The sequence below is a fragment of the Anser cygnoides genome, chromosome 7 (assembly GCF_040182565.1).
Source record: "Anser cygnoides isolate HZ-2024a breed goose chromosome 7, Taihu_goose_T2T_genome, whole genome shotgun sequence".
Taxonomy (NCBI): Eukaryota; Metazoa; Chordata; class Aves; order Anseriformes; family Anatidae; genus Anser; species Anser cygnoides.
The window spans coordinates 9,119,102-9,132,467 of record NC_089879.1 but is presented as its reverse complement, the minus strand read 5'-3'; the positions used below and the strand labels follow the sequence as shown (position 1 = coordinate 9,132,467).

At 36.9% G+C, this 13,366-nt stretch overlaps 1 protein-coding gene across 1 annotated transcript in view; it reads left to right on the top strand.

Annotated features, from left to right (window-relative positions):
- The window catches only part of NHLRC2 (NHL repeat containing 2), a 37,735-nt gene extending 26,092 nt beyond the window's left edge, over nt 1-11,643 (top strand). Inside the window, exons 10-11 of the mRNA XM_048060454.2 lie at nt 724-949; nt 3,799-11,643. Of these exons, the coding sequence (XP_047916411.1) occupies nt 724-949; nt 3,799-4,064 (492 nt within the window). The 3' untranslated portion in view covers nt 4,065-11,643. The remainder of the gene's footprint in view (nt 1-723; nt 950-3,798) is intronic.
- Nucleotides 11,644-13,366: the final 1,723 nt, after the last annotated feature.

Sequence of the window (13,366 nt, the reverse complement as noted above, 5' to 3'; positions counted from 1 at the left end):
GCAGAATTTTATGTATTCTTTATTTGTGGCTTTCAAGTTGTCAAATTGAAACCACTTTCAAATACAGCAGTGCTCAATTTGCTTGTAAACATGAAAACAAAACAAATTTGTACTGCTGTCTATCTTATAATGATACCATGTCTTGGTGTTCTCGTGTATATATATGAGATAATAGTCTTACTGTATTCTTTTAAGCTTCTTGCATTTAATAGTACGCAATCTTAATGTGTATTTAAATTTCCATACCATGTAATATCTTGGTGCCTTTTCTGGGAAATCGTCCTTTACTTTGCTGCATAATCTGCATGGTTAGAATCTTGGATTTTATTACCAAAGGATACAGTTATCACCCCATGGGGAGAAAATGCTTATAAATTTTATTTAAAATAAAAATGTAATGCAAACGTTAAAAAATTAAGTTAAAGGATACTCTAAGTAGTGGATTTTGTGAAGTAGTTACAGCTTTTATGATTTTAATAGTAAATATTTTTATCTGTATCCATCTGTTTTATCTCTTACATTTAAAAAGTTATTTTGTCCTCTCCTTTTTGTTCGTATCATTGCACTATTATTGTGCTCCATCAGAAAGTTTCAGTACAGCAACCATATTGTCATGGGTTAGTTTTCTGAGTTCACGTCAGCCATCAAAGTGTGATTGTATTGTGAAAGCCTATTTGTTATACCAGGACAGATGAAAATTAATACTTTGCTTTCTACTGATAGTTGCCTATCCTGAATCCAGAAATGTGCGATGTTCCAGATCATCTGCCTGTGCAAAAGGACAAAACAGCAAACCTTCCAAAACTGCCTAAATCTGCACCAAACATTCAACTTCATTCACTGACTGTAGCTCCTGGCCAGACAATTCAGTTTTTATTGAAGTTGACCCTCCCTCCAGATTCAACACTGAATGAAGAAGCACCCAACTCCTGGTTTATCACGGCAGAAGGTAAAGTGCTTGTGTTGTTTTATCCGTTGAAGAGGAGTAGATAAGAAACAAAGTAGATTATATCAGGATGTGCTTGCCATGCAAGGGACCTCAGTGTGATGAACCAAAACGTCCCTCCCAGTCTGTTCCTATATGACACTGTCATGTGGTAAATGTTAGTTAGTGTTGATAAATCGAACAGCTGGAGTGGGAAGAATTAAAAAAAAAAAAAAAAAAGAACTTGATAATTGTAGCTTCTTGCTTGAATTAATACATGCTGCATTAATTTTTTTAAAACTTCCTTTAAACAAGTTGCCAACGAGGGCTTGCAGGGGAACTGTTCCCAGAACAGTTGAGCTTTTTCGTCCTTAGATGCTTGCTCTCACCATGCTGTCTCCATGAAAGGCTTATCCCAGCCCTACTGTCTGCTTCTGGGAGAAAGGTTGCTGTGAAGCTGAAGCATATTCCAGAAAGATTCCCTTTTTTTCCTTCTGTCTCTTCAAAAAATTATTTGAAGTAAATTTCTACCTAACCACTTTGAACCTACTTTGTTATAATTCATATAAGTATATTTGTACTTGAATATTTCTATAATAAGGCATGCTCTCATATAGGAGGAATATTGTGGTATGTCAAGGCAGCAGAAATAATTGGCATTTATTGCAGGCCACTTTTGCAGGCCACTCTTCCTATGTGGCCGTGGGCAACACTTACAGTCACTGCATGCCTTGGTTACTGTGAAATGGGAATAATATTTCATGTTAGAGCAGTGTCGTGAGGCTTAATTAATCTCTTTCAACTCTGAAGTATTTTAAAAGAACACATGGAACATGTTCATGTGGCATGTGACTGGAATGGTTTAATTCTAACCATCGTTGCCATCCTTACGCTGGGTATTACTATGCACGAAGCATGACCAGTAGAATGAACTCTGTGAGTGTGTTCCCTAAAATTCTTTTCAGTACAAAAATAGTAAGGTTATCTGAAACACCTTCTTGCACAGGGTGACCATTAGCAAGTGTTTGGAAACAGTGCTTCCCAGTGTTCCAGCTGTGCTCAGAAGGGAGTATCTGTCAGTGCCCTTGGCAGTACCATTTGAAAGAAGAGGCTTACATATGGATGTGCTGTATGGAAGCTGATGTACATAATAACCCCTATTTTTTTCACGTTGTGTCGAAACAGTTTTGTCTGGTTATTGAGTTACTCAGGTATGACTCATTTGCTTTAAGTCTAGTATATTCATGCTATACGAATAATTTCCTGATCTCTGGAATCAAGGTTTCTAAAAAGTATCCTGTACCTTACCATGTGTGCCTAAGTAAGACTCCCACCGTGAACTTGCCTTTTGTGGGTGAAGGGAGGATACTTTTCATTCAGACTCTGACAAATTTCTGAACTTTGTGAGCACATTTGCTGTCAGACTCTCTGCACCCTAAAAGTAGGTGATGCACAGAGAACTATTTATTACTTCTTAGAGAAACCAAATAAAATAATAAATAAGCCATTATATAGAGCAGAGGAAAGCTTTGCCAAACAGCTAAAAAAAAATATATATATATATATATATAGTTTTCTTTAGTTTTGTTGTCATGTTCTTGATGTTGAGTTTTCATCATGTGGACCTTCAGTAGATTTTTAGAAGCAATGGACAAAACATTTTTATTTCAATTATTTTTGCTCATTTACTATACTGCATTGGAAAATATTCCTTTTTTTGGAAATGCTGCTGGATTCTAAAATTCTACTGACTCTTAGTAATTGTTCTCAGCCTGAATTTACATGCCATATTGTCTTTTACAATAATAAATACGTGTTAATAGTCATTACTGCTTGTAGATGCAGTTAAAATGATCTGAAGCTAAACATCTCATCTTCTGACTCATATTTTGTTGGCTAGCTTTCAAAGTGTCTATATATCCATGTGGTAGCTTAATTAAATGGGTTGTTTTAAAAAGCAATTAACAAATACTGTACAGGGCCTGCAATTTGGTTATACACTTCATGATTTAAGGCAGTTTCTCATCGCAGTTTATGCTTTTGGAGTACAAGTAGACTATTTCCAGCACACTTTTTGGCCTATAAAAATCTCCAAATATTGTTGAGGTGAAGATATATGTCAGAGCTTCAAGGGTTAGTAAAACTGGAGAAGATAAGCAACTTAAACTCAACAAGACATTTCAAGCTCATAACTTCGAGAGCCAAATTTAAGGTATTTTATTAAAAATGCCAGAAAGAGCACTTCATCCATCTCACTTTACAATAAAGTACAGAGTGCAACGCAATGAAGTAGGTACATACATTGTGCAGTTTATTTTGCAGTTCACATACTCTTAAATATTTAAATAAATGTGAAACTCAAGCTTTGTTGTAATAGTCAGCCTGAACATAGCTAAATTACAGCAACCTATTTATAAAGCCAACCTTTCTGTTTGGAAACATTATAAAGTACCTGCAGTTCTGTGCATTTATGGCAGTCGTCTTGCCTGGAGTATTAGACCTCTAATACAAACATATTACAGCCAATTTATTTCAGGAGTTTTGCTTATGTATCAGAAGAAATTTTAATATCCTCTTAAAAGTGTATACGACAAATTGCAGATTCGTTGCATTTAGCTAAGGTATACTGTGGAGATAGATATACCCATGTTTCTGAAGCAGAGCTTTGGATTATCTTTAAAAGACAACTAAAGAAGCACTTATAAACTACTTTTCCTTTTTTTCCCCAAGACTGAAAAAATCAGAAGGGAGATTTCCCCTAATGTTCTATATGGAAAAAGGTCATGTTGTCATATGAGTAAAATCAGTGTTTTCTATAGGTTTCAGACATGGTATTAAATATCCTAATGATAAAACTTGTTGTTCTTTTGCAGATAATACATGGTTGCTTCAAGGACAGAGTCTGTCTGGAGAAATTAAGGATGTTTCCTGTCAAACTGTCATTCCCTTTCAGTTACCAAGGAGCTGTCTATCAGCTGAAGCTGTCCTGGCTATCAAAGCGTGCCTCTACTATTGCAGCAAAGATAGCAGTGCCTGTATGATGAAAGGAATCTCATTCAGTCAGCCTTTACAGATAACAAGTGAAAACCAAGCCAGCTTGACTCAAGTTGAACTAACATACACATTTTTAACTAACTAACCCAAAGCCAGCTAATGTGGTGCTTTATGTTGCTGTCTACCGTAGGAGAAAATATGAATAGATAACTTTTCTCCATTGGCCATTTTCCTGGAGCTTATGACAAACCTAAGAAATAATATTCTTGGTAAAATGCAGTAGAATTCCGTACAGTTTAACATGAAAATTTATAATCACAACCTGATTTCTTTTCATTGCAGTAGAAACAACGATACTGTAATACTTCAGACTCCATTGCCATTTGTGAATACATTGGCCATACGCCATTGTAAGCGATGAGCAAAAATTTTTAGTGTCCTTTTGAAAGAGTTAGTATTGCCTTGTGATTATACTGTAAGAAATTCTTTGCACTATACGTACTGTTAGAATAATTAGATCATTTCAGACTAACAGTTACAGATTCCTTTTGTGCTCTTAAATTTAATAGAATGTCAAACCTAATAGTTTCTTTCTCCAGGCTATAAAAGGAGCATCTTGCTTATTTTTCTGTAGTGGCATTTCTGAAAATACATCTGAAACTAGGTGCAGCTCTAATGTTATGCAAACTGATTGTTTTGTTTAACTAGATATGACTGCCTTATATGAAGAGCACGGTTTCATGGAAAAATTTCTGTGAAAGGAAATGTTTGAGTTCCTACAAAAAAAAAATCATGCTGATTTGTAACAAAGAATGTGCCTCTCTAATGTGTGTATATATTTGTAAAGAAAAAGAAAATGCTGGAATCTTTCTGATATATACTGATTTACATTTTATGTAAGTGGTAGAAAATGGTTGATTATCTAAACTGCAAAAATTAAATGTCAACCATTTCAAGCAGGTGAATCACTTTCCTTTCCCACTTTTATGATTTCTTTGTAAAACCCAGTCTGAAGACTTCTGTCTTGGAAACATACAATATTAAGAATGATACTACACTCCTAAAGTGTGATTCAAAGTCTTTTGAAGTTGCTGTTTGTCCACCCATTTGTTATGGTGGCCTCTGAATCAGAACCGTACGTTTAATAATGGATGGTTGCATTCATGTCTAGAGGTTCTGAGCTTTTGCTAGAAAACTGGTGATTCAATCTTTGAGTAAAGTGCTTTGATTTGAAGCTGTATTCCCAAAACTCTGCCTTTGGTGGTTAAATGTTTTGCGAGTAAAATTTGATCAATTTGCCATAGGAAGTAGCAGAAATACGGGAGGGTGTGCAATTTTCTTACTTGAATTGGAAGGATTTCCACAGCGCTTAAGTGTATTTGGATTAGGTCCAGTGCTCTGATTATGAGGATCAGTTCTGAGAAGATGAATTTGTTTTAAATTTGAAGATAGTATTTTTACATACAGTATGATGTATAGTAGTGAAAGAATTTTTATGTTGTCTTTTCTAAAGCAGTCACCATTGTTCCTGACACCTGTCAGTAAATCCCTGGTATGATCTGTTTTTGCTCTTTCCTAATTGAAAACTGATTGAAATGTTGGTCATGAACTCCAGAGGCTTTTGTTTTAAGGGAACCATATGGATTGGTGTGGTTTTTCCTTCTATTGAAATGCCAGCATATCTGTGAGTTCTCTACAGTACCAGAAATGGTGGTTATCTCACCTGTCAGCAAGGCAAGGCCTGAACTATTATTTTCTTGTGTTTATTTTTTAAGCAACTTTTCTAATTCAGTGTTTCAGTTCCTTTGAGTAAACCTCTCAATCTCACATGCCATTTTGAAGAAGGATAAAGCTTTGCTACTTTGTTCACAGTTTGCAAATGCTGTTGAAAGGATGAAGGTAAAGAAACCGATTATGGGGCATTAATCACTTCTCACACTTTATTACAAATCTTTAAGAGTTTTTGTTGTTGTTTATTTAACTTTGGGTGGTAGCCAGGAAACCTTAGATAAGCTTCCAGCTAGCTCACAATTTTTCTGTTGCTTACTGTAAAAAGCAAGCGTTAGTTTCAGAAGTTCAGAATAACAAATTAAATTCTTACAGTTATCTTGAGTATACAACTCAGCAGATAGATTTCTTTTTTTTTTCTCTCATTTCCAACTAAAATATTTATCTGTTTTGATTGGACAAGATCATCAAATTCTACCTTGTATTTTGGCATACAGAAAAAAGTAAGTCTCAACAAATCTGTTATCTTAATGACACTTTTTAATTTAAGTATTGCTTTAATTAAAGTAGGGAAAGGCCATGTATTCCTAACTTTAACTACAGTAGATAGTGTTTAGTGTTGTAGACATATACATACATTTATATCTAAAATATAAACAAACGTTTAAAGGTCATATATCCTTTTTTTTTCAAGATTCAGCTTCAAGTTACTGTGTGTAAATGCATTCAGAACCAATGTAGCTTATTGGGAAGACATGATAGTAGATAGTAGGAAAACTGTTGCGTAAGCATCACGCTGAAGTCCAGGATCAGACTGTAAAGGACCTTTAAATATTTAGTTGTAGCCATATTTTAAATAATGAAACAATTTCTGCTTTACTAGCGGAGAGTAGAAAAATGTGTTTGAACCATTTTATTTTTCTTTCTCTGAAGTCCATGTCTTGCAGCAGTTGACTGAATCCTGTATAAACTGAGGGGTGTATACTAACCAGGTGGTTTAATGGTGAACTTGGCAGAGCTAAGTTAAAGTTTGGAGCAGATGATCGTAGAGTTATTTTCCAACCTAAATGATTCTGTGATTCTGTTTCTAGAATCTGTAATGGCTTTATCCAAAAAAGAGACAAAAGGTGTGAGACCATCTCAAAAACTTGACCTGAAAGAAAAGGTGAATGTCCTCAGATGCTTTTACCCCTGCACCCCATAAGTCCTAAACCATTCTATGCAATAACCCCCTCAGTTTACAAGGGAGAGCTTCTTTCCCTGACTTTTCTTAGTGGGTTTCACACAAGGACACTGCTGTAATCATTCTCCATCTTCTTAGGTGTAGCTGATTCTCAGTGTGCTCCAGTTCTTCCTGATGATGTTACTGGGGATCTTCTGATCCTCAGTCTGTGTGTTCACTATGACTGGCGTTTATCACATAGCCTGTTTTGTTTGTCCAAGGAATAGCACACACAGCACTGAGTCCCTCCTTATGTTTCACTTGTGGCGTACAGACATTTGAATGTTCTATATTTAGAATAACATGCTTTTTAAAAGCTTATGATGTTTACTTTTATTCTACAAAAGGGATGCTATTTCCATTGCTTTCTCCAGGGTTTATAAGATGCTGTTACACTAAAGCAAGAAGTGCCATAAATGTAACCAGAAAGGCAAAAACAATAGCTTGTACAAGCTACAGAAGTTTCAGTTAAGTTACCAGAAACCATCTTCAAAATACAATTCAGAAAAATAGCAAATTTTACTACTGTCTCTAAATACTGAAAAATTAAATGGCTGCTATCTTTTTGTATGGTAATGTAGCTTATAGTGTTTCCTGATACAAAAAAAAATTCAACTACCAGCATATTGGTATGGCTCAGCACTCCCAGATTTGTATCTTACAGTAACGGTATGTAATTCAAGGCCTTTTCAAATCATGCTTTCCCACTGACTTTAATAGGTTTTGCATCAGACCTATAAAGTCATAAATTACTGTAGCAAATCTCTAAAGAATATTGGTCATGCTTGCATTGTATAATGGAAAAAAGTTCAGAGGCGTTTGCAGTTTTTAGTTCTAGCATTTGCTTTCCTGGAACAGCACTTTTTTTTTTCCTTTTTTTTTTTGTTTGTTTAGCCAGAGTAAAAGTGCATATGGCTTTCAGTATATTGTATATATTCTTTATGCACTTTTTTATTTCAATTGGCAAATCCTGTAGTTCAAAGTAAAAGTATCTTTTATGAGAGCATTAAGAAAAACTTGTTCCTTATCTCTTGCTTAGAGGAAGGAGATGATCAGAACAAAGTGACTTCCCTTCTTGTACAGGGGCATGTCCTTTTGCTCCTTTAATTATTGACTATTCACTCTAGCAAAGAGAGTTGCATTATTGACCACAGTTTCAAGTTCTCTTGAGTTTTTGATTCCTAACAAGGTTTGCTATGTACATGACAGCCTTAAATGTTTGACTTTGTAGAGTTATCAGTGATATATCTAGTATGAAATGGCTTACAGTTTAGCAGACGATAGCAGAGATTTATGTATTTTTTGAAAATTACTGTTCTTCCTTAACATTTACCTCAAAGACATATTGCAGCTAAATTTCCACAGAAGTGTGTGTTCATAAACTGTGTTGCAAATCAAAAGTAAGTTTGCTTCACTGTATGATGTGTGAGAGATGCTGTAACAGGTTGTGTTTGTGTGTCCTCCGGGCTGTAGTTCTTCTAACAGAATTTACCATGCATAGCAGTTTGTTACCTACCCTTCCTGATGGTAACTGCATGGTCAAATCTGCCAGCTCAGTTGTTTGTATAATCAGCTAAGATAACCGATTTGAGTTAGCAAAGATCTAGTATTTAAAATTAATTATAATCCTTTTCACTGAAAAAAAGTTCGTCAGGGGTTACATGAGCTTCTCTGTCCCTCATCAGGAAGATATAAGAATAGTGAGAGTTAGTTGCAGACAGTCACTTCAAAAGTGAGACCTGTTGTTTTGTTTTTTAATTGAACCATCACTTCTGGCTTTGCATTCTGCAGCAGATCATTAACTCAGAAATATTTCTAATAATATTTTACATTCTATTATGTTCATATAACCAAGCTTGACTACTGTCTTCCATCAGAACCAGCTGTTCCTATATTTTTGTAGATTTTGAACTATCGTATGTAAAATCACTTACTCTTGTTAAAGATTAGCTTTCGTTCTTATTAAGGATTCAACGCAAATATGACTTGAATTTCTGGGTTTATTTTGATTTTTGTCATAATATTGGAGGGGGTTTAGGGTGGGAAGAGGAGTTGGTCAGGTTTGTGTGTCTATCTTTTCCTCCTGTAGCTTCCCCAGGACTGAAATACGGCCAGTATCTTATTACCATAGAGGGATCCAAGTAGGATAATTCCCTCCACCAGCCTCTTGCCCCTCCCCTGCTTTAGGGCTGGGGAGTAAAAAGAAAGTGCAATAGGGCTTTTACATACAAGGACAATGTTACCTGGCAGCTCACTCCAAACGGGTGCAAATGAGGTGAGGGTTTCAAGATGAGTCGCATGGCACTGATCCTCAGAATGGGTAGACCTAGTGTATATTGGCTTTCTGGAGTTACCTGCTTCCTAGGTCTACTCCTCTTTATGACCTGTAAAATTTTGCTCCATACAGAAGGTGAGAATTTTGCCCTTACTCTCACTGGAAAAAATATTTAATCAATTGATTAATTAGTGCTCTTTATTTTAAGATAACCTGCTAATAGTTACTGAAATCCAGGACCTGTCTAGACCCTTCCATACAGTTCTAGGTAACATTAAAGTAAGATTATGTCCTCAAGTCAGCTTCATCAAACTCTACAGTGATGCAGCTACCATCATTTTTTTTTAACCTTTATCTCTGGCCCTATTCAATGAAGTTCTGAAGTTGTTTCTAGATCTCCTACAGCATCTCAAACTTGAGTAGCCTACACATGGACTTTGTTGGCTCTTAGTTTCAGAAAACTGCAGATTAAATACTTAGGAGTATTAGGTGATTTGAAAGATACCCCAGCTTGCTATCTTGTTGAAGGCTTAATTATTATCACAGGGTAACGTACTTCTGTTGCAGCTGAAAGGCTAAAACCTTGGATATAATTTGAGTGTTTGTGTACCTATAGTTACTCGTTGTTTCGTGTACTGCCTTGTTGGTCCAATGCTTTCGAGGCATACAAGAGGACTTTTTGTCCAACTGCAGGCCCTAGGGATAAGAAAAAGAATTACAAAGGTTTTTCAAGCCTTGCTTAGTTCCTTTATAACACTGATAATTTTGAGTTAAAGAAATCACACTTGTAGAAATCTATTTATAAGTCTACCTTAACTTAATGCTCTGTACTCAACATGCGTCAGAAGAGCAATATTCCACAATATATTTTTCCCCTCTTGACTAAGTATTTAGAAACTCAATCCATCTGGACATTGTCAGACTTCATAGTAAGCGAGATAACTATTCCCCATTCGGTTGTATGGTTTTTTAAAAAAATAAGAGCTTGTACTTCAAGTTTTTGATGAAGCTGAAATACCTGGTTTTGAACCACCCATTCAAGGAATGTGTGCTGAGAGCTGGCTGTTTCAGATAACTTCCAGGTTTTAAAATTTTGGAATTGATAGTTAAATGGTGGAACATAGCCAGCATGGGTTCATGAGGGGAAAGTCCTGCTTAGATAATTTAATTTCCTTTTATGACAAGGTTACTCATCTGGTTGACCAATGGAAGCTGGTAGGTGTGATTTTTGGGGGGATTTTAGCAAAGCTTTCAGTATTGTTTCTCAGCTATGTCCAGCATACAGCTTGACAAGTACACAATACGATGGGTGAACAATTGGCTGACAGATCAGGCTCAAGGGTTATAGTAAGTGGAGTTACAGTAAATGGCTGGTGGCCTGTCACTAGTGGGGCTTCCTAGGGCTCAATTTTAGGACAGGCTCTCTTGATTTTTTAAATGAACTGGATGCAGGACTCAAATGCATAGTAAGTAAGTTTGCAGGTGACACTAGGTTAGGAGTTGTTGATTCCCTCAAGGGAAGAGAGGTCTGCAAGGAGAGAGCTCACAACAAATTAAAGGTCTGAGCAATCACCAACTCAGTGAAGTTCAACAGGAGCAAGTGCTGGATTCTGCAACTGGGAAGGGCCAACCCTGGGTATACGAACAGACTGGGGAATGAGAGGCTGGAGAGCAGCCCTGCAGAAAGGGATCTGGGGGTTCTGGTTGATGGCAAGTTGAATATGAGTCAATACGAGTGTGCCCTGGCAGCCCAAAGAGCCAGCAGTGCACTGGGGTGCATCAAGAACAGCACTGCTAGCTGGTCAAGGGCAGGGATTGTCCCCTGCTGCTCTACGCTGGTGCGGCCTCGCCTCAAGAACTCTGCACTTTGAGGCACAGCAGTATAAAAAGGACATAGAACTGTTAGAGAGTGCCCAAAGGAGGGTTACAGAGATGGTGAAGGGCCTAGAGGGCAAGACGTGTGAGGAGTGGCTGAGTTCCTTTGGTTTGTTCAGCCCCGAGCAGAGCAGGCCGAGGGGAGGCCTCATGGCGGCCTGCAGCTCCCTCACGAGGGAAGCGGAGGGGCAGGCGCTGAGCTCTGCTCTCTGGGGACAGCCTCCCGGCGTTCAAGAAGAATTTGAGCAACTTCTCAGAGATAGGGTTTGATTTTGTGGTAGTCCTGTGTGGAGGCAGGAGTTAGACTCGATGATCCTTGTGGGTCCCTTCCAATTTGAGATGTTCAATGATTCCATAACAGAAATGCTAAATGTTTTATATCTACAGTATCTAACTTCAAAAATACTCAGTCTTGCTTTTAAAAGAAAATTAGTGCACTTAAAGCTTTCTCTTCTGTAAATCATTGTACTGTTAAATTGTGATGGATTTGTGTGATTTTGTATAGATATTAATAAGGAAAAATAAGGTAATTGAAAAACTGCAACCAGGTGAAATGCAGGCTCTCTCCAAGGTTACCAACAGCTATCTTTAGGGCCAGTAGTTCAGTCCAATGTGACAGAAATTCTGCATTTTCATTACATCATGATGACTGAAGGAAGAAATCAGTGCCTTGAATAAAAATACTTGAAAGTGTGTATTTGTAGAAAAGCTGGAGTGTTGATTGAAATAAGGTATTTATTTGACCTTCATGATTTGTGAGTTTTGTGTTGTTTTTTAAAATTCTGTACTAATTCAGAAACTGTAAAGTTTTTTTCACTGTTATCTTGTAGAATTAAGTTGAAATTGAAGTGCTTTTTATTCGAGCTACTCTTCCTATGAAGTACTTTTACTATCAAAAGGCTTTTTCTCTGTCTTGCAAACGTACCTCTTATGTACACTTAAAAACATCTTGCAGAAGTTGGGATGCAAGTGAGATGGAGGTTAAAACTTTAATTTAGAAGGGCAAGGATGATTCTTCTCGGCATTTGAGGGACAGGGAGTTGGTCTGCTTTTTTTTTGGTTCTGTTTTTTTTCTTTCCTTTTTTTTCTTCTATAAGCAAAGATTATTTAAATGGCAGAGGGCTGTGTATAGAGGCAGCTATGAAGGGTCTGGTTCTCTCACTGTGAAACCATGTAACTTCATTTAGGTTCTGATGTTGGGATGTTTTAAAATCCCTGCAGTATAGCACTAGTGAAGAAAGTCACAGTTGAGCACTTAACACCTTAGTACATGGCTTATATTGTTTAGATGGAAAGATGGGGAGTATTTTTTTTTTCTTCCTTGAGTACTACAGTGTTGCTTTAAGGACATGGGAATATTTTTGTCTGCTCTTTGAGATACTAAACCTCTTTTTTTCCATTGCATGTGATGCAAAGCCTTTCAAATATCTGAACGTTTAAAAGGTATGTTTTATATTTGTTACTACAAAGTATGTGAAGAATTAGAACTGAAAGCACATCATCTGCAGCTGATGTAGATTGTGGAGATTCTTCATACACAGCATCACCTAATAGAGTTCTTAACAATATTCATGGGTTATGATCCTTTTTAAGTAAAAGGTAAATGTCCTGTAATATTATGAGAACAAATAAATACACTGTGGAAGAAATGCTAGCTTCAGATTTCAATTCAGCAAATAAACAGTGATTGAAGAATGTATTCTCTCCCCTATGAAGCCTATTTCTCCTTGTAAAGCTTTTTCATGGAAAAATAAACATTAAAAATCTTTTCTTTCAAATCTTGGCTTGCCTGTCAATCTTTACATCAACATAGATGTGGAAGTAATGAAATGTGTGTGCCATAAGGCATTGCAACTTGATTAAAATCTTGTAAACAACAAGTACAATTTGTTTCACGCTCGCTTTTCTGCAGGGCTCTGCAGCCATGGGTGTCAACTGACCATTCACGGACCTGAGGTTTGGTAAAACAGTGTTCAGTCATGAAGACTCGCCAGCTTCAGGTTTACCCAGTGATCTGGAAACAAGAGATCTGTTTTTATTCCATTTGTGCACATAAGAGAGATGAAAAATGTTGTGCTGGATGAGTCACAGACCGTTTGCAGACTTCTAGTTGTTTTTTTTTTTTTCAGAGATGCTAAGAACTATCTTAGCTACTGGAGCAGGTCTTGCTGCATTGAGGTCTGCTTTAGAGCAAGGTTAGCCATATTAGCCTGTAAACTGTGCCACAGTTTGCGCTGTGTGGATGCTTATAGACACAGCTATTCTCCTCCCGCTTGACGTTGCATGGCCCCTGGAAAGAAGGGAGTTGCTGTAAGCAAATGCTTGGTTTGACTTCACCCAGACCTTA